The 22,784-nt window shown below is 34.5% G+C and overlaps 1 protein-coding gene across 1 annotated transcript; it reads left to right on the forward strand.

Moving 5' to 3' along the window:
- Nucleotides 1-480: 480 nt before the first annotated feature.
- On the forward strand, nt 481-19,789 carry LOC131840675 (structural maintenance of chromosomes protein 5). The gene is made up of 19 exons (XM_059188855.1): nt 481-609; nt 732-873; nt 1,305-1,493; nt 2,475-2,695; nt 4,046-4,292; nt 5,676-5,883; nt 6,802-6,949; nt 8,015-8,156; nt 9,384-9,589; nt 12,281-12,444; nt 13,084-13,213; nt 13,963-14,098; nt 14,932-15,138; nt 16,105-16,410; nt 17,338-17,447; nt 18,374-18,491; nt 18,605-18,762; nt 19,047-19,164; nt 19,486-19,789. The coding sequence occupies exons 1-19, from the start codon at nt 539-541 to the stop codon at nt 19,612-19,614; spliced, it is 3,150 nt and encodes a 1,049-aa protein (XP_059044838.1). The 5' UTR covers nt 481-538; the 3' UTR covers nt 19,615-19,789.
- Nucleotides 19,790-22,784: the final 2,995 nt, after the last annotated feature.

The following is a 22,784-nucleotide window of genomic DNA, read 5'->3' on the forward strand; positions in this document are numbered from 1 at the left end:
TTTCTATTAAAACTTAAATTTTCATGTGGGATATGTTCTCTAAAATGCCTCAAATCACTGCCAAAATAATTTCAAATATTTAATTAGTAAAATAAAATAATCTGATAAAATGTTTTAAAATACAAATGAGCATAAAATTATACTTTCAGAGTACAAGATTTGAAAAGAGTACGGTTTGCGAAAAAATAATACAAAACTCAGTAAAGAAGTATAGTAGTTACAACACCGTAGTTAAAAGTAAAATACAAGCCAAACACAATAAGCCTTGCTTATTATGTGAAAAATCATTACCGCTTCACATTATACAACACTATAAAAATCAATCAAAGAAGTCATTCCTTTTCATTATCATTCGTTCTTGACTGTGATCAACAACAAAACAATGCAGACAGACTGATGTACATGTCAGACAATATGTCAATTTCTTACATTGAACAATTTTATCTTAAGCTCAGACATAAATATTTTTTTATGTTTATGTTTTATTTATCTTTTATTATTATAAAATACTAAATATTATGGTGTAGAAATTATCAATATGTCAACAATTAAAAACGACACGGGCGCTAAGCCTGGGAGCATTTATCGAATTGCGCTTCAAAACTTTGTGTAAGTAATTTTTGCGCGCCTTTTCTACAATTAAGTTTTGTTGGTTATTAACTGTTGTTTATATTTTAATTCTTAATGTATTAAACTAATTTAGTAATAAAATATTATGTGTAAAATTGCAGAACATATAAACAAGTTGAGTTATTTCCCGGGCCGTCGTTGAACATGATTATTGGTCCAAATGGAACCGGCAAATCAACATTTGTTTGTGCCATTATATTGGGACTATGTGGTAAAACCAGCGTCATTGGGAGAGCTAAGAAGGTAAAGCACTATTTTTATTGTAGTTTACTGCATGTTTTGCTCTGGGAAGGGTAACTGGCTAACTAGCATGCAGTTTGCTGTTATTTATCTGGAATTGCTTAAATAATATCTTTCCTGATATTATATAATATTAGTTTCAAATTACACTCTGTTTAATTACACTTGGCAGTGCTTTAGTAACCGATTTAGATATATCTATTGATAGAAATACTCATTTAAAGATAAGATAAACAGTAGTATATGTTATCAAGTAAGACAAAATACTTATTTATTTATTATGGATTAAAACACACACAATTATTGTTATACAACACTTTTCAATAGATGATTTTTTATGTCCATGGTGCCGATCATGTATATTGGCGATGCTTACCACACACTGTCAGGTTATTGCCATTCCGACTAAAAAGTCTATGAATTTAATTTTCTAGATTTCGGAATATGTGCGAAGTGGCTGTCAAGATTCTACGATAGAAATTGAGCTCTACCAACAACCTGGTCAACGTAATGTGATAATTACTAGGAACTTCAACCTGAATGACTCATCCACATGGTCTATTGACCACAAAACTGTCAGGGAAAAGCAAGTGCAGGAGCTTATAGCATTACTAAATATACAGGTAATGTTTTTAAATAATTGCAATGCCAATGGAGTGGCAACAATGAATATTATCGAGTGAGTGTTACCACTCATGTATGGAGGGAAGAGGATTGTTAGTAATGTGAATTAATAACCCCATCGCTAGCAATTTACCATGTCATCCATGACATACATGCGGTTCTTCCTGGAAACTATTGTGTTAAATTCCTGGTGAATTTACCATGATGAACTAACTGACCTAACCTCATACTCATCTTACCATCATCCATTGGTACCCCGTCAGCATATACTAGAGCAGGCGAGTTCACCATTCTATTATCATCCCTTAAAGAAACTCATATATTGGCTCTGTAGAACTAAAGGTTCATGTTTCAATACCCTTTAATAAAAGAAACAAATTTCCAGAGAGATATGGTTGTGAATGCATATTGTTATGCCCACTGTGATATAATTTGAAAGAACTTTGGAGAAATATAAATATAAAAGAGAGTTTTATTAGGAGAAGTGTATATGGTATATGAAATTCATCATAACTATTACGCCCAATTTACACTCAACCCGAGTGGGCAGGGAAGTGAGCAGTGCGAGAGTGTAAACACGAGTGGAAACACTTCCCGTGCCACTCGCGCTGCCCGGCGCTCCCACGATTGTCGGTTTTTCGTGCGCGAGTCAAAGGGCTGGCAGCGTGTTTTTACATTCAGCCCTCTCGCTCAGTTGTCGCCCGGCAATATTTCCGGCAGCGCGAGTGGCAGGGGAAGCCGCTGAATGTAAACATAGCATTAAACAGGGATATGATTTTTGTTTTTACAAAATTAAACGTGTGTGAAAAAATAAATGTGGAATACTGAACAGATTTATATACTTTTCATCTATAGAAAATTACATTGTCAGATAGTAACATATTTTGTTTTATAATAAAATGCATGTCACAAAATCAGGGTATAAAGACCCTTTACTTCCTTTATATATGAATGACAGAAGAGTTTTAATAATTCCACAGGTTGACAATCTATGCCAGCTATTACCACAAGATAGAGTGCAGGATTTTTCTAAAATGGACCCTCAGCAGTTGTTAAGGAGCACACTTTCAGCTGTTAATGGACAACAGAGTGTCAACCAATTGGACGAGCTTATAAAGTGCAGAGATCAACAGAGGGGATTGTCAACAAAACTGGACAATAATGCTCAGTTGATGCAGGAACAAATTAGACTAAATGAGAGGTAAGTACCATAGGTATACTATTGTAGTAGCTCAGTATGGGTAAAATAAAATCACTATATTAGTCATATTCATTTTATTGACAACTATTTACAAAACTTATCTGCGAAAAATTATATGATTATCTAAACAGGTATTTGAATACAGTGAGGAGAGGGCAATACAAGTGCGCTCCTGCTCGCACCAGGTTTATAAATATAGGCGAGGCGATCGCGTTGCGCTCCGGCGCCCCCGGGCGCCCCTCCGATCGATCCCCCGTCCAATTCAAACGGGGATCGAAATTACGGCGGCCTGAGCCGAGGTTCGAACCCCTAGTGGTGCCCTCAGACTAAAGTCGTATCCGTCGGGCAGGAGTTGGCCTTCAGCCGCTCCATAAGTCCTTCCGCGGGTTTGAAGTGCCATCTGCACTCGCCCCATAACGTCCGGTGAAGCTGTAAAGGCCAGCTACGGCCAACAGCATTAGAGTAGTCCGAAAAAAAAAAAGAAACGCGTTGCGCTGACAGTTGGTGCACATTTGTATTGCGCAAATGACGTGTGTTACTACAACGTAAACCGTTGTATGTGTGGTTACCTCAGTCTCACCAATTTCAGCCGCCAAGCAACTCGATGTATTTTCTTTGTAGGGTGCATATTAGGCAGTGAAATTACAGGATAAGAGGAATTCATGGCACGACGGCCTCGGTGGTCTAACGGTTTAGCACACCGACTTACTTCTGATGGTATTGATGAGTATGGTTGTTTGTATCAGTCCGGGTGTTTTCTGTATGTATGTATTTACAATAAAAATCTATCAATGTATTCATATATAGATTTTGTCTAGTATCCATAATACACGGTCTGCTTAAATTGGAGCTAGATGGCGCTGTGTGACTTGTCCTGAGATATTGTTATTAATATTATAATCCTAGTCCTTTGGAAAGGTAATGCATAAGTGGTATACAGGTGCTACAAGATAATGTGATGTTTGTAGTATATAGGCGACGTTTACAATTTACCATCAGGTGGGAGTTGGGTTGGCCATTTCAAATACACAAAAAAAAGTTGGTGTACCTTCTCTAAAAATGCTTGAGTGAAATATCTACAATTGGCAGATGAGTTAAGGGTTCACCACTTTGCCTTTCGGTGGTCATGGGTTCGATTCCTCGCACGATACAAACATTTATATCCATGAATATGATTATTTGTATTAGTTTTGCTTGTATTTGCAAATCCCATGCATGCCAATCATCATACATATGAATACAACTGTGTGGGAGGAGTCGAACCCGCGGCCATCTGAATTAAAGAGTCATGCTAAACCGGTAGAGCATTGAGGCCGTCCAATAATACTATTACTTCTATCCCATTTTTAGACTGAAATTAGTTATCGACGCAATGAAACAAAGAAAAGAAATAGAACAACAAATAGAGATATGTGAAAAGAAAAAACTGTGGATAGAGTATCAGGACTTGAGGGAGAAAGTCGTGGAGTGTACGAATGATAAAAAGGAAGCTGTGAAGTTGTACAATAGCCATAAAACTAAAATGGAGCCACTGGAAAAGGTAATAGAAAAGGCTAAAAGCGACATCAGCAGTCTTGAGCAACAAAAATTAAGAACTGTGAGTACTTAACAATCTCTTTACTGTACAGCTATCATAGACTATATTCAAATTAAAAAATAATTTATTCATGTAGGACATTTTAGCCGCTTATGAACGTAAAATTTTTATACTATAATTTTTCCCTATCATTCAGTTCAATATACAGATTCAATTGAGAAGAAAATCAATGAAAGTTCTTTTTTTTTTTTTTTAAATAGCCAGTTTCTTCATAATGTTTACTTATTTAGGTGTCTATGTCTGACATGAAATGAAAATCCCGTGCATGAACAACTATTGCCATGCTCGCTCGTCATTCAAGTAATTGTTTAGTGAGTAGCCTATTACTCACTAAACAATTACTCAGTACAGATGTTTTAAATTTATTTATTAATGTAAGATATACTAATATCCTTTGGTATCTGAACGTGGAGAGTCTGCCCGAGATTATATTTTTATGCTTGCCACAATTTAATTTAATTTTGTTTTATTTTTCTCTATCATGTAAGAATAGAATAGAATAGAAAATCATTTATTCAAATAAACTTACATTGAAGCACTTTTGAATATCATCGGTTTTTCGGAAAACTGTCTCATCACAAGAAGAATATGCTTAGAATTTAGATTTGTTTTCCTGGCTTATCTAATTCAAATTAAAAATCATTTATTCATGTAGGATATAGCCGCTTATGAACGTCAAGTTTTTACATTATATTTTTTTCCCTACCGTCTAATTATCTATTACTTTAGGGGATATTGTACTGTCACATATATAGATATTAGGTTAGACTTGTCATAGGTCTGTAATAGACCTAAATCTAAATATATATAATTCTAAGGTGACTGACATAGTGATCTATCAATGCACAGCCCAAACCACTGGACGGATCGGGCTGAAATTTGGCATGCAGGTAGATGTATATACGTCATAACGTAACATCCGCTATGGAAGAATTTCGATTAATTCTACCCGCAAGGGGATAAAATAGGGGATGAAATTTTGTATGAAATTTTGTTAATTTTAAACCGATCGGGCTGAGACTTTGCATGCATACAGTTACTATAACTTAGGCATCCCCTAAGAAAGGATTTTGATAAATTCCACCCCTAAGGGGATGTAAGTTTGTATAAATCTTCTTGGATTTCCGACTGATTGAACTGAAATTAAAGATTGGAGCTAATTCAACCCCCATAGAGATAAAATAAGGGATGATGGAGGATGTAAATGTATTAGTTTGAACCTATCAGTACCTAATGTAACGAATAAATTAAGACGAACAAAATAACTTTTAGTTCTTTAGGCTAATTTTATTTTAGAAAAATATAGTTAAATTCCACGCGGACGAAGTCGCGGGAACAGCTAGTAAAGATATATTTTAAATAGAATTGACATGTATATTTCAGAGTCGTGAAGTCGATACTCTAAAGGATAGAGTGAAAGAGGCTATGAATGCTGTTCATACCCATGAGTACACCATAAAAGATATAGAAGCATCGTACCAAGAGAAACTGGAGAGATACAAGAATAGAGAACGAGAGCTAGAAGAAGCTAGAGTGAAGTTGGATAAGCTAATGACGGATAAAACAAGGCTGGAAGAAAAAGTTGGTGACGGTGAGAATATGATATTAATCTATATTTTAATTAAAAACAAAGTAGTTTTTTTGACGGCCCGCTGATCTAGCGCTTTAGCACACCGCTTTACTTTCGATGGTCGCGGGGTCGAATCCTCGTACAAACATTTGTATTCATGAGTATGATCTGTATATGACTATCGGTATACTGAGTATCGGTCTGGCTATTTTCTATGCATAATATAATGTATGTATTTACAAAAAAAAGGTATCTAAGTATTTTTTTTATGGATGATAATGGAATGATGTACTCGCCTGCGCTAACAGTTTACGCTGGCACCAGTGAAGGATGTTAAAATTAATATGAAGTAGGGTCTTTTTTTTTGTGGATGATAATGGAATGGTGCATCCGCCTGCGCTAACGGTTTACGCTGGCGGGGCACCAGTGGAGGATGATAAGATGAGCATGAGGTCAGGTCAGTTAGCCCATCGTGACAAATTCACCAGGAATTTATCACGATGGTTTCCAGGGGGAACCGCGTGGAGGTCAACCTGACATGATACATTGCTAGCAATGGGGTTATCAATCCACATTACTAACAATCCCCTTCCCCCCTATGAAGTAAGGTCAGTTAGCCCATCTTGACAAATGGCAATTTACCACGCATTATACCATACCATGGCATTTAGTTTCCAAGGGGAACCACGTGGACTTGACATAGTACATTGCTATTAATGGGGTTAGTTCACATTGCTAACAATCCACTTCCGATGGTAGTGACTTTAGATGGGTATCTAAGTATTTATAAGAGTTGTCTAGTACCCATAAGAATGAGACAAATTCTACTTACCGTGGGACTAGATGGCGCTGTGTTAATTGTCCAGACTTATTTATTTATTGTTTTATAAGCTTGTTGTGTTAATTAATATATTGTTTATTGTGTTTTATTTCTTTTAGACAGCTCCGTGAGAATGGATTTAGCGGAATTGCACAAATCAATAACGAAAACCAACGCCGCGTTAGAAATACTCAAGAAACAGAAATTAGATGCGCAGTATGACCTTGAGAATAACGTGATACCACAAATACGGCTTTATCAGAACAAGTAAGTATTCATAGTGTTTTGAAATCTGACGGTTTGGGATATTGAAAATGGTATAGTTTTATTATTATATAGGTAAATAGAAAATATAACGAAAATGTATGGGTTTAATACACAGTGTAAATGAAATACAAAAGTAAAATATGTGTATGGTAAAACTAAAAGGGCTACAGCTAGATTTAGGAACATTACAACACGAAAATCACACTCTTTCTGAATGTAAAATTCTAGTTCTATTAACAACAGCTAGATATAAATTTAACAAAGTTCAAATAAAAAATACTAGAAATACGGCGGTTTTATAGAATAGAATAGAATAGAAAATCATTTATTCAAATAAACTTAATTTAAGCACTTTTGAATAGTCATAACAATTTGTTTTTTATCTACCACTCGTTCGGAAAGCTGTCTCATCACAAGAAGAACGAGCAAGAAACTTGTGTGTTGCCCTTTTAAATAATCCTTGTTAGTTTACATTTACAAGTCGAAACGTGTGAATACAAACTACCAACAAGCACTAATTTTTGGGTCAAATATAAATATGCAATAAGATTAAATCAGTCGTAGTGATAAGAGCAGACCAGTCCCTACAAGCAGCACTCGTTTCACGAGTATGACGGATGATTATGATTATATACAAATGACTAGCATACCCGGCCACGCGTTACTGTGGCTAACAGTTTATATAAAAATAATTTACAATAAAATAATATTGCAACTATAAATTGAGATGTAAGCTATGCTATCTTTCAAGTTGGATCAAATTGCACACAATGTGCAAATCAAATTTGTAATCGGTTCAGTAATTTAGGAGTCCATCGCGGACAAACAACGTGACACGATTTATATAAAAAGGTATAAAAAATCCATGTATTCCTATATTAAGGGAGAGTGTTAAAGTAGACAAATACTAGATATTTAAGAAAAATCATATAAAATAAAACATATATACCTATATTTATAAAATGAAAATTATTATTTAATATTTGCACAAGAATATCGCTCAAGTCACATTTTAAAATTAATAAATATGTATATATAATATCGATATATAATGTTTTTTTCTAGAAAACGCAACTTAGAAGATGTGAATGTGAAACGTCTAGAATTTCTTAATTCGTACAGCGAGGATTGTTACAAGGCCGTCCTGTGGCTTCGAAAGAATAAGGACATGTTCCAGGCACCTGTCTATGAACCCATGATGTTAGAAGTGAGTACTTAACCTTTTGAATTTCCTTCGTCAGTTGCAGCGATCGAGCGAAGAGGCGGTACGCGTGCGCCAGTTGTATTTTTTCAAATAAGAAAGAAAGAAATATATACAAATGCGTTTCAATCTTATTTTGTTTTGAATAAAGATAACATTGGTTAAAAAGAAGTCACGGTTTTGCGGGCACAGATTAGTGACAAGGTGGTAATACGGTTTAAGAGGGGTGCACCCACCCAGATCTGTGTCATAATAACGTACGAAGGGTTAATAATAATGAGATTAGATAAGATAGTACGTCGTTACGTAGTCGTCGTACGTAGATTAGGTAGTCATAGGCGTAGCCAGGTATGGGCTCACGGTGGGACAGCAGTCTAAAGTAGATTTCTGTGACTACAATGACAACACACACATATTTTTATTTAATTAATTAGCCGTGTCCGCGGTATCTTCGTGTTAAATTTCAATATAAATTATAGCCTATGTGTTATTCTGATGCATAAGCTATATTACTGTAAAGTTTCATCAAAATGCGTGAAAGAGTAACAAACATCCATACATACAAACTTTCGCATTTATAATATTAATTAATAAGATTAAGACAAGATTTGTACTTCAATATTGTAGATCTTGAAATAAACATATAAATAGTAAAGATTAAATACAATTATAATGATGATATAAAATTTATGTTCTGGAAGTTTTTTATTATCAGTTATTTTTGAGTACAAGATATAAGTTTCGATTTGATCATACCGGTTCGCCCTACATAGAGATCTATTGTGCTCGCCCTTTTTCAAAGTACGCTACCTAGATCCGTCAGGGACAATAATTGAAGGATATTCTTAGGAGCGATGGTTTTTCTCTCCTCGGGAAAGAGTGTAAACTTTCCAAAGGAGATATTTCGTTTATGCATGAGTGGCAACCACATAGAATGTGTAGTGGCGTTTCCTCTTCAGTTTGGCAGAATCTGCAGATTTTTGTCGTACATAGGTCTAGTTTAGCCATATGCTTGTTTAATTTGCAGTGTCCTGTGAGGGCCCTCGTCATCATGCATATGTTGTTTTTACTCAATAGTAGTAGTCTATTGGTGTATTTATTCGAGTAGCTCGATATTAGGGCTTTTGAATGTGTCAATCCTGGCATTTCTTGCCACATATAAGTATAAGAAGTTCATAGTCTGAGTGTTTCGTTTGCTACCGCTCTATAATTATTTTTGTTTTTTTTCAACAGATTAACTTCACAGATCCTAAATTCGCCCGTTACCTAGAGTCGACGGTGCCCGCCCGCGATTTAGTCGCATTCACGTTCGAATCCACGCAGGACATGAATTTGTTCCTACAAAAAGTTAGAACTGAGGGTAATTTGAAAAGAATCAACGCTATATGCAGCCAACCAGGGAAAATTAATACGCCCCCAAGAGATATACAGCAATTGAGGTTTGTATGAAAAAAATGAGGTATCAACCTTCTAAACAAGCATTGAAATGGACTTTAAACGTATAGTGTATAAGGTCTATTATTATCAAATGCCAAATTGTTACATTATAATTAAATACTTTCAGCTGAGTATGATATTATATTACAGCCAGCTGACAATTTTATTTATTCAGAATATTATAAACGCGAAAGTTTGTGAGTATGGATGGATGGATGTTTGTTACTCTCATGCAAAAACAACTGAACGGATTTTGATGAAACATTACAGTAATGTTGCTTATACATCAGAATAGCATGTAGGCTACAAAATTAATGCAGGTAAAACCGCGGGCCTAGCTATTAATTTATTTATCCGAAACAATATAAATTGTATAAAATAACATAATAGTAACTTAAACAGTAAACTTAGTTATGTCAGCTAGCTAGAAACTTTACAATAACATAGCATACACATCAGAATAATATATAGGCTGTTACGAGTATATACGACCTACTTATTAATTTGTTATTTAATATATTACGAGTAATAGTTTAGTTGTCAAAATACAAAATGTTTGATTGACATCAGTGTAAATATGTTATAAAAAGAGACAATACATATTCTGCTGTAAACGTATATATTATTTATTAGTAAACTCACCATCTCAACAAAAAAGAACCCCATCACAACATCTGGCGACCGTGACTTCGTACTAAAATGCTGAGACTAAAAAAATCAAGAACAAATTTACGCCGACTATTCACAAAGACTGGGAACCAATTATCAGAGTTATTACAGGGGCCATACCAAATACTGCGGATATAAAGGTGTGTCATTCACTATTTAAAAGTAAAGCAGACGAATTATTTAAAGTTGATAAAGATATTTACAATGAATGGGTGAATGACGACGAAACAAATGAAGATGAATTTTACGCAGATTGTGAAATCGATGAATTTTTGATTAAATGGAATATATATATCAAGAATTTATAGAACAGCAGAATAAATATACCTGCCTCTCCGTTACCAGTCGTATCACCTGAGAGACAGGATATAAGTCCAAGAACTTCAAATAGAGATAACAATGAACAGAGTGTGATCAATTATAAAAGTACGAGAATTTTAAAGAATTCACACGAAGTGAGTGTCAGTGCGAATAAATTACTTACTTACTAGAGACTCGATGAATAAAGAAAGAGACGAAAGAGTCAAGTTAGCCATGTCAGGGTTTATAGATTATATGAAAGAAGTAACTGAACCGACAATGGAATATATTTCATCGGGTAGGAGTAAGAAATACGAGGGAGATAAAAGGATAGAAAATTACGTAACGAAACATTCTTTGAAGTATGAAAAGATTACTTACGACTGTAAACAAAAGAAGGAAGAACAAAGACTAGCTACAATTTTGACATCCGATGATTATGAAGAAGTGGAAAATAAGTCAATAATCATTATACAAAGAGAATATTTTCAAGCAAATGACGAGTTTAAGAAATTGAAAAACAAGACTATTTTTACAGACGAAAAAAGTATGATAAGAATGAAAACTAAATTAATACTGAGCCAAAAGGAAAATAGAGATTTTAAATATTTAATAATATTACCATCGCATAGTGTAATTTTATTTCGTCTAGTTCAAGACAAGCATATCAGCTGGAAATTTAAGCCTGGGACTTCTACTTGGTGGAGGGGAGGTTGGGTGGAAAGATGGTACGCTTGGTGGGAAAGATGGGCGCTGGTGGGAAGTGATAGAGAGAGTAGGCAAAATTAAGACAAACTCTCAAAGTATTCAAGGCTCATTTACAGTAGGCTACCTGAAGAGCACTTCATGTCTGTGGGAGGATGTTACGAGTATATACGACCTACTTATTAATTTGTTATTTAATACATTACGAGTAATAGTTTAGTTGTCAAAATACAAAATGTTTGATTGACATTGTGTAAATATATTATAAAAAGAGACAATACATATTCTGCTGTAAACGTATATATTATTTATTAGTAAACTCACCATCTCAACAAAAAAGAACCCCATCACAACATAGGCTATAATTTAAAAATATATTATGTAAATTGGGAGATATATAATGATAAGTGTAATGCAGACGAAGTCGCACAGGTCAGCTAATTATTAAATAATTTTACAGATTGATATCTCGTACTATGTGTAACTATTGTGAAAATTAAGTCTTAAATAGTACCCAAAATATTTTTGGCCCCTAGTTTAACTGCAAAATGCAAAAAGTCAAACTCCAGTTCTTTCATTAATCCTTCTTCCTTAGTCTCTATTAGGCTGTTAGCACGCTGTTTTTACTTTCTGCACGATTACTTTAATTATAAATATTATAAATAAAAATAAAGTAATAATAATAGTAATGATGCTAATAATAATCTTTAATTCTGAATATCTAATATATATCTAATTGTTATAATTAATTAATATATGTAATTGTTAGGTTTATTAATAAAATTTGCCTGAACTGATAAAAGCCATATTATAGAGCAGCATACCAATGTCATTGTGGGTTAATTGTTATGTACATATCTGTGCGTAATGCGAATAAATTACTTACTTACTATCTGAGTTAAGTTTTTCATTTGAAATAGAAATAATCTTCATTCAAATAAACTTAATATAAGCACTTTTGAATAGTAGAGTTTTTTTATTCTACCGCTCATTAAATCACAAATGTTAATGATTTTCAGCTATCTCGGTTTCTACACGTACCTAATAGATACAATAACGGGACCGGACGCAATCATAAGGTACCTTTGCAAGCAGTACTCGATACATCGGATACCAATTGGCAATGATCACACATACAATAACAGTGGTAGCGTTCCAAACGACATCACCTACTTTTATACTGGTTTGTATTATTTTATTTAGAGTATATGGCCTTATCCGTCTTTACCTGGGACTTCAAGGGGAGGGGGGGTCTCTAGGGGGTTAGTCTTGGGGGGTAGGGGGCGCCGAGTGCTAGAAATCAGGTTGTATTAACCTTTAAACTTAAATGATGTGAACGTTATTGAACCGTTAAGTAAAATTTGTGACTCCAAATCCATCAAAAATATAAAAAAGAAATTTTCGGCACCCGTAAGGCCAATTTGTTTAGTACCCTGAATTACGTGACCGAGGCTGTGATTTCAAATGGCTGGACGACAACAAAAAAACTTTGTATGATTTTATATTTCTGACTGACTTTCTAGAGAAGGATGACCTAGTGGATGGCTAATCTGAGCTGACCTACAAGAGGTTGTGAGATCAAATCTGGCGATAACAAAAAACTTTGTGTCATTTTATATTTCTGGCTGACTTTTTAGAGAAGGATGACCTAGTGGATTGTTACCCTGAGCTACCTACAAGAGGTTGTGAGATCGAATCTGGCGATAACAAAAAACTTTGTGTGTCATTTTATATTTCTAACTGACTCTTATGAAAAAAACAACGGTATTAACATTACAACTAGTTAGTGAAATAAGTTAAAAACATAATTCTTTGTCTACAGAGAACCACAGGTTTACGGTCCGTGTCTCTGCCTACAGCGGTGCTAAGTCGAGTTCAACCATAGAGATCCGTCCGGCCAGGCTTTTGGCTAACACTGTCGATGTAGACAAGCGTGACAATTACACTGCTCAGTAAGTATATATAATAATAATAATAATTATTGTAAACGCGGAAGTTGATGGATGGAACAATATTTGTTAGTATTTCACGAAAATACTACTGAACGGATTTAGATGATACTTTTCAGCAATATAGCTTATACATCAAAATAACACATATAATTTAAAATAATATGTAAATTTGGTGAAATATAATGATAAATGTCAGGTATGATGCATACGAAGATGTGCGAGTCAACTAGTATATAAAAAAATATTTTCCATTATTATCAATTAAAAAAATTGTAATAAATAGTATGAATGCAATTAATTTATGAATATTTATTTGGTATCATGATTACGCAAAATACGACTCTTTGCTGTTTGACAATAGACACTGGAATTATTCACTTCAGTCTTCAGTTTCGCAATCATTTTCGCTCTCCTCATATTCCTTGATTATCTATAAGGAACATTATCTTTTACATGTACATATAAATAACAAAATCTTAAGCATTGTTCCTGTAGCGGTTTAAGTATGAATCCGTTGAAAGTGGAAATATTTTTTTATTTATTTAACTTTAATGCACACAGTATACATTTTATATACTAGTTGACCAACTAGTATATAAGAAATATTTGCCATTATTATCAATTAAAAAAATTGTAATAAATAGTATGAATGCAATTAATTTATGAATATTTATTTGATATCATGATTACGCAAAATACGACTATTTGCTGTGTGACAAAAGACTTATAGCATCTTTTTTGCTATACAGGATAGAAAATTTTGAAAAGACAGCACAAGCGCATAAGAACAAAATCAAGGTTCTGGACACCAAATTGGGAACTCTAGAGGGGAATCTAAATGAGTTGAATACCAGAAGAAAGACCATAAATGAAGGTATTGAAAAAGTAAGTTAAGTCAATTGCATCACTTAGATTCAAGAATGAACTAATTGCCGAGGTTGAATAAGATTAGGGTAGTTAATAAATTAAACTACAGGAATAAGTCCACTAGTTTATTAGTAAAAGTAAAAACTAATTTATTTACATTTAGTGCTTATATATGTGTCTATGTTTAACATTAAGTCCTCGAAATGTTCTCAGTTCCCTATATATAAGTTATTTTTTCGGACTACTCTAATGCAGTTGGCCGCAGCTGGCCTTTACAGCTTCACCGGACGATAGAGGTGAGTGCAGATGGCACTCCAAATCAAAGGAAGGATTTATGGAGCGACTGAAGGCCATCTCCCGCCAGACTTATACGACTTCAGCCTGAGGGCACCCAATGGTTCGGACCTCCGCTCTGGCCGTCTTAATTTGGACCCCCGATTGAATTGGACGGGGAATAGATTGGAGGGGCAAAATGTTTATGCCTATTAGTGAGGACTTCTTAACATCGACACCTAGAAAAATGAATAAACTTCAACTAATACCATCTAGAACTACAGTTGTAAAACAAAAAATAAATAGTCTCACATTTTATAGTATAAGATTACCTCTAGAGACTATATTTTCAAGAAAGGAATATTGCCCGTTGCCGATATTTAAGCTTTCTTAAAGGTCGGCAACGCGCACGTGACACCCTCGGTGTTTCAGGCGTCCATAGGTTACGGTAAATGTTTACCATCCAGATAGGTCGTGTGCTTGTTTGCTACCATCTTAGTATAAAAAAAATTATATATCTTTAGAAAGGCCATTGTTTTCTTTGTTGTTTCAATATGTAAAAGAATATATTTTAACAGGTGAAAGCGATTTCCTCCCAAATCCGATTGCAAACAAACAAAATCAGGGACATAGAGAACGAGCCATTCTTTAACATACAACAAGAGAGGGACAGATGTAAAAAGAAACAAAGAAACTGTGTGATAAAGCAATGCAAACTGCACGAAGAGATCTGCAATGACCTGAAGAACTTGGAAACCAAAGTTCTCAACGGGCAGATGTGGAAGGTAAGTCAACTAATATTATAAACTAGCAGACCCGGTCACGCGTTGCTGTGGCTAAGGTTCTTGAATAAAATAATATTATATAGCGACTATAAATTGTGATGTAAGAGAGATGGATAGACTGTGTGAAAGATGATATGGTAAGAAAGGAAGTAAATAACGCGATGACTGCGAACAGGGATGAATGGAAGAGAAAAACATATTACGCCGACTCCAAATAAATGGGATAAGGAAGAAGCAGATGATGATGATGATGATGATAAATTGTGATGTAAGCTTATCTTTCAAGTTGGGTGAAATTGCACACAATGTGCAAATCAAATGCAGGTTCAGTGGTATAGGAGTCGCATCGCGGATAAACAACGTGACACCTAATTTTTATATATAAAGATTAGCTCGCCATCTAATATCATGACAGTATTGTTAGGAATATGCTCTAAATTTAATTAAATAAAAGAAATTTATAACAAATCGTATAATTAATTTTAACAAAAATCAGTACAAGAATTTATAAAGCAAACACGGTATGATACGGAGATTCGTTCGAGAGCACGTCTGTCGACCAAAAGAGGCCGCACACCGGGCTTCGCAGCCTTTTATCGACGGTGTTACACCTAACAGTATAATATTTATATAGTTTAGTAATTAAACTTGGGACTAGATGGCGCTGATCTTATTTGTAAGTTGAAGTGGCAGTGGGCTGGTCATATCTGTCGCTGAACCGATGCTCGCTGGAGTAGGCGTGTTCTAGAGTGGAGAATTAGCGTAGAGTAGGACGCCCCGCAGCTAGGTGGAGTGACGACATACGTAGATTTGCGGGTAATAACTGGAAGAGAAGGGCTGAAGGTCGTGCCCAGTGGTGTGCCTTGAGAGAGGCCTATGTCCAGCAATGGACTGTAGTGGTCTGATGACGATGAGATGGCGCTGTATGTCTTATCCAGAATTATTTATGTATTCTTATTTTCATAGGTGAAACTAGATTTCAAAAGAAATGCAATAGTGCAACAAGAATCCGAACTTCGCGAATTGAAGAACGAATTACGCAATGTGCAAGCTACCCTTGAAAATATAGAGAATACACTCGCTCGAGCCAAATCGACAGCTAAAGAAAAATTGGTAGAAGCGAAGCGAAGTTGTGCCAACAAGTTGCCCCACGAAGCCGACTTTCCATATAAGAAGGAGTTTGACAAATTGCCATCCGATTTGAATAGTCTGCAGGAGCATTGTTATGAAATGCAGACTAGGATGGATTGTATGGACAAAGGTGATGAACAGGTAAGTCTATCCTTATAATATGACGGCCTTGGTGGTGTAGAGGTTTGTATACCACCTTACTTCCGGTGGTCGCGAGTTAGTTTCCTCGAATGGTACAAATATATTCATGAGTATGATTGTATCGGTCTGGGTGTTTTCTATCTAAATATATATACCTCAAAGGTGACTGACATAGTGACCTATCAACGCACAGTCCAAACCACTGGACGGATCAGGCAGAAATTTGGCATGCAGGTAGATGTTATGACGTAGGCATCCGCTATGAAAGGATTTTGATTAATTCTACCTCCAAGTGGATGAAAGTTTGTATGAAACTTTGTCAATTTTAAACCGATCGGGCTGAGACTTTGCATGCATAAAACTACTATGACGTAGGCATCCCCTAAGAAAGGATTTTGATAAACTCCACCCCTAAGGGGATAAATTAACGCGAGCGAAGCCGCGGGCAAAAGCTAGTATATAATATGTATGAATTTAAAAAATAAATGTACCTATGTACGTACTTGTATCAGTTGTCTAGTACCCATAACACAAGTATAATATGACGGTTTGGTATATCGCCTTACTTCCGATGATCGCGGGTTCGATTTCTCGCACGGTACAAACAATCATGAGTATGATCGTCTGTGTCGGTCTTGGTGGTATCCGTGTATATTCTGTACTTACAAAAAATGTATACACGTATTTGTATCGATAGTGTAGTACCTATAACACAAGCTCTGCTTAGCTTGGGGCTAGATGGCGTGAATTGTGGTGAGATATTATACTATTATTATTATAATAATTTCAATGCGTCATTCCTTCATTCTTTATGATTTCATTGCGATATTTCCACTTTCAACGGATTCATACTTAAACCGCTACAGGAACAATGCTTAAGAAATTTTGTTATTTATATGTACATGTAAAAGATAATGTTCCTTACAGATAATCAAGGAATATGAGGAGAGAGAAAAAATGATTGCGAAACTGAAGACTGAAGTGAATAATTCCAGTGATATGAATAAACAGTTAGTCGGCAAGATGAAAAAAATCAGGTACGTACATACAATGTCAAAAATGGTTCAGACCAATTGTAAGAAGCACTAATTAATGATGACGACTTAAGCTTTGAAGCCGGCTTCCGGAAGGGAAAACCCAAATAGCGCCCGTGACTTGTGACACGGGTGTAGGTTTAAAAGGCCCATTAACACTTACCTTTACTACTTGCAGCTTTCCCCCAGGCCCAACTAAGACCGGGATAAACCCATTCCTAATACAATTTTTAGTATCCAAAACACAACCGGCACGCTCTACTCTCGTCGACTGAATGCCGCGGCTCACCCAACGAAAGAGGATTATTCAACTACCGACCTCCGTATTTATAGACCGAAGTTAGTGTAGTAGGTCGGTCTATAAATACTAGATGGCGCTATTTACAATATTTGTAATAATCTTTATATTGGGTACTTCATTAGTACTAAACACAAACTACCTTCTTTTAATATCTTTTTAAAATATCGGATTTTTTCTACAATATTGATGTGAACTCTTAACACAATACAAGAAATCACTTCGGTTCGATAGTTTTTTTTTTAATCCATACCTCTAATATATAAAATTCTCGTGTCACAGTTTTCGTGTTTATACTCCTCCGAAACGGCTTGACCGATTTTGTTGAAATTTTATATGTATATTTAATAGGACTGAGAATATGTTTATTACTAATCTTTATGTAGTTCTCTTCTTATCTTTATGTAATCTACAAGTGTTAAGGGTGGCTCACCCTAAAAATTTTTTTCAGTTTTGCTACATTTTTTTTTAATATGGCATTCAAAATGTGTACATACAACCCAAAATTTTCACCTTTTATCACCAACCCCTATTTTTTAATAGCGATTTTAATTTATATAGCAAAACAACGTTTGCCCGGTGAGCTAGTAATATATATAGAAGCACGCACATGTTTTTATTTTGTCTACAGTTCACAATGGTTGCCGCCTCTGCTGGTGTTACTTGGCGACATCAACCGCAGCTTCGGCAATATGTTCGCCAAGATGGGCTGCGCCGGAGAGATCAAACTTGACAAGGGAGGCGGTGATGTAAGTAACTATAAACTATATTGACTATTTTTTTTTGTAAGTACATACATATAGAAAACACCCAGACCACCGAGGACGTCGATTATACTTATGCGACATTCTAATACAAACAGGAGGACTACGATAAGTACGGCATCTCAGTCCTGGTGAGCTTCAGGCAGTCGGAACAACTCCAGCAGTTAACTCGCCACGCGCAGTCTGGTGGTGAACGGGCGCTCTCCACTGCACTATACCTGCTTGCTTTACAGCAACTTACCACCGTGCCATTCAGGTATCATTGAACTCTTGTGTAACTCGAATATTAAATCTGATGGTATTTTTTTTTAATGGATGATGTACCCGCCTGCTCTAACGGTTTACGCTGGCGGGGCACCAGTGGAGGATGATAAGATGAGCGTGAGGTCAATCGAGAGAGATGAGGTCGAGTATATCGATATAAATCGGAAATTAATATAATTTCCGATGTAGAAATCGTAAAAAACTGGCATCATAAATAATCTCAAATTTGTCTCTGAGATAAAAAAGCAGACTATAAAATTATCGTTTGTCATTTAGATGCGTCGACGAGATCAACCAAGGTATGGACCCCATAAATGAAAGGAAGATGTTCTCATTACTGGTTAAAGTGACGACCGAGTTTGATAACGCACAGTACTTCTTATTGACGCCCAAGGTGAGTGGTTTAGATTATACTCAGTGTTAGTAACGTCACGGATTCGATTCTTGGTATTTGCTGATAGTGGAGACCTGATATTGAATTATTTACATAGATTTCTGGTGGACATATTTCCTTAGCTGTCTTTGAAAAGGGGGTTTTAAGTTTGACGGTATTTATTCTTATGTTAGGTCGATGTATTCGCCCTTTTTGATGATTCTTTAAGTTTCTACATTTGTTGATTCATTAACACATTCATGTGAAACCAGAGTGTTATTAAAAAAATCTATAAAACAAAACCTAACAGTATATACATATATGTTTTAATTTATTTTTCAGTTGTTAACAAACTTGGAGTACAATGCCAAAATCATGGTACACACCATCATGAACGGTAAAGCAATAATGAATTACAGAAAGTGGAAATACAACAAGTTCATTGAAAACGCACCGAACTACAATATGTAGCAGTTTTTACGTATACCTACAATAACTCCCTTATGTATTTATAAAATAAAAACTTCAATTGTTTTGTCCCTATATTTGAAACTAGTTTACTAATCTGAAAGACAGTGACAAAACAATGTCGCAGTTAACATGGGTGTGTAGTTTTTTATGAATAAGGCTGCTGGTATACAGTCGGTCAGTTCCTCGAATGCTATTAACGTTCGGATCAGCGCATCTCCCAAGAGAGATACGGTAAGATATTTAAACTTTCAAGAAAATACTTACTTAATCTTGGTATTCATGGTCAACACTAATTTATCTTTAGATGTGCTGCAGATTCGTTTGTCTCCTATGCTATGAAAAGACGTAATGACCAAATGCACTAACAAAATCCATCAGAACGTTAGTCATATTCGGGCAACCTGACGACTAATCGACTAATCGCATCCTTAGACAGTAAGCATTAAAAACGTCTCAGAGCACAGAGTGATTTAGTATAAAAACATTATGACTTACATTCAGTTGAAATATTTTTTACGGTATTGATTAGTCTGAGCTCTGAGTGATTTAGAATAAATACATACATTGTGATTTACATTTGTTTGAAAGTTTTTTCACTGTTATTTGCACACATATATATCGGGATATTTACCGTGATTATATCTATGACACTAAACCAGTTTTCACTAATGTATTGTGGTATTTAGCGTATTATTCCAGTTCGTTTCTAAACAAGAGTTACACGGGTACGAATTTATTTAGGGTCAGTTAGTGTATAAAATACTTATAACTAGCTACCCTAAGTGTACATGAATTTTACATATAAACCTTCCTCTTGAATCACTATATCTATTGCTAAAACTGTATTAAAATCTCTTACGTAGTTTAAAAGATTTAAGCGAACAGACAACCGAAGCGACTTCATTTTATAATATGAAAAGATGTGTGCAATTATGTTTGTGAATTACTTTAGAAATCAACGAGCTGTGCTTATTGTAGTTTGTTCTGTAACTTTATAACTTGGTGATAATGTTTTATAATAATAATGTATATACTGTACATAGTAAAATAGAATGACTAGTTTTTTTACGTATGTTTATTTATTAATATATCCAGATGGTTAAGTGTGATTGAGGTATAAATATTTGTAAATGTACTAAATTATGACTAGGTTTCATTCTCGATTGGTTCTATTATTTGAGTGCTCTTGAAGCCCTTAAGGTGTCTATACATTTAATCGGACCTCAGATACTTATTGGTCGAACCGTGGTTGAAATTGGTCCGTAATGAGTTTTTATGTGTAGTACATGGTACGCATTTAGGTAGTGCTGAGAATGTACAAATGTTAGTATGTTATCTATCTGAAGAAAATAATTATGAGGGATTTATCACTTGTTATTAGTATTTCTAATAATATTTGAATAATTAATCTATATAATGAAAAAAATACTCAAGAGTTTTTCTACAAAAATCACAAGTTTTAAATGTTGTCTTGTAATGTAAATATATAAATTATGAATATAAACAAGTATAAATATACAAACAAGTTTAGTTGGCTAATGTTTGTGAATAACATACTATATGTATAAATATGTGTTTATTTATGAAGTTTATTGTCGGAAACTTTGCTAAGACAAAATTTGTACAGTTGTCTGTGTGGATACCTCATTCTCACCTATTTCAGCTGCCAAGCAGTCTGTGTTTTGGTTGAAAATTGAAATTATCTTCGTGGTTTACAATTTTTATAAACCCACCTACAATAATTATACTGTAAAGTTATTTAAATGTTTAAATAAGTTCTATTTAACAATTCATTGTATGGATGTTGTTATTTGTTTATTGTTAAGTTAGACCTTTACATTTACGAATCGCATTGACCTGGATCCAGTGTTGCCAGTCTTAAAATATTAAGAAAAGAAGAAATAAAAATATTGATAAAAATCTCGTGTATTAGCTCAATTTGGCTCTCTAACCTTGTATTTTGACCAATTTGTACAAGTTTTGTAAATTGTCCACGTTTTGAAGGCCAAAAATATCGAAGAATTTTTGTATACATTTTGCATCCCTGCAGTAATCTAAGTTTTAAAGATGATAATATCGTTTTTTCATCGTTTATTATTTGTATTATACATGTATAAAATATTAGATGTTAATTATATAATATAGGAAGTTTCTAGAAGCAATGCGTGGATATCCACGTAATTCAAATCCTTCACGCAAGGTCTACCTGGACCTGACATGGTTCATTACTAGCAATGGGTCCATTAATCCCCTTACTATCTGATGCAGGCCTTTGTAATGCGCATTATTAGTTTTTATATACTTTTTAAATTATTAACAATGTTACATTTAAACATCATTGTAAACTACCAGTTGATAGTTAAGTTTTTAACATTCTTTTATGAATAAATAAGAAATAATGCCAAATCACAATTTTTAAATTCTCTGTAATTATTGTTGTTATTTTATATGTATATATTAAACAATTATAATAATTAACTAATGAGCAGTTTTAGTCATTTGCAAGTTTAAATATAATTAATAGAATATAAGGTTTTACCTTGTAATATAGTTAGAAAATAATATTTTTTATGTAATTCATAATGTTTGTATAAAAAATGCTCGATAGATATCAATAAATAATAAGATAGCACTGTAATAAGTTAGATGGGAAATAACCAATCCTGGATACTCAGAGGTCCCAAACTAAGCAAACCTTTATACTAAAGAAACTATAGAATACTAAATAGCTGATAGATATAAATATATTGTCAGTTTTCTTTTTTATACTATGTAGGTGGGAAACAAGCATTCGCCTCATCAGATAGTATACGGTTACGGGGTGTCACGTGCAGGTTACCAACCCTTAAGATACCTTAACCTGTTAACCGGATTTCTTTTTTAATTACGCAGCATATAACGGGCACTGTCTCACACTAGGACGTGTCAGTACGTCAGTACAATATAATTTAATGTATATATTTTTGATATGAAATATTCCACCCGCTCCAGGTTCCAGGGCGCAGGAGAAATTTAAAAAATGTAGATATACATATGTCCTACACGTACACAAGTCTTATTATTATCTCTGATCAATGCGACGGGTGACTAATGGTAGAGAATGCCATCAGGCATTAAGTATAGATTTATGTGCAAAAGAATAAATAAATAAAAGTTTGACGTTTGACGTA

The sequence above is a fragment of the Achroia grisella genome, unplaced genomic scaffold, assembly GCF_030625045.1.
Source record: "Achroia grisella isolate CSIRO2021 unplaced genomic scaffold, CSIRO_AGI_Agris_v1 utg149, whole genome shotgun sequence".
Classification (NCBI taxonomy): Eukaryota; Metazoa; Arthropoda; class Insecta; order Lepidoptera; family Pyralidae; genus Achroia; species Achroia grisella.

Coding starts and splice junctions, on each gene's coding strand:
- LOC131840675 (XM_059188855.1), top strand. CDS start 539: ATGTCAACAATTAAAAACGACACGGGCGCTAAGCCTGGGAGCATTTAT. Junction 1,494..2,474: donor TAGCATTACTAAATATACAG/GTAATGTTTTTA, acceptor ATAATTCCACAG/GTTGACAATCTATGCCAGCT. Junction 16,411..17,337: donor TGGACAAAGGTGATGAACAG/GTAAGTCTATCC, acceptor TGTTCCTTACAG/ATAATCAAGGAATATGAGGA.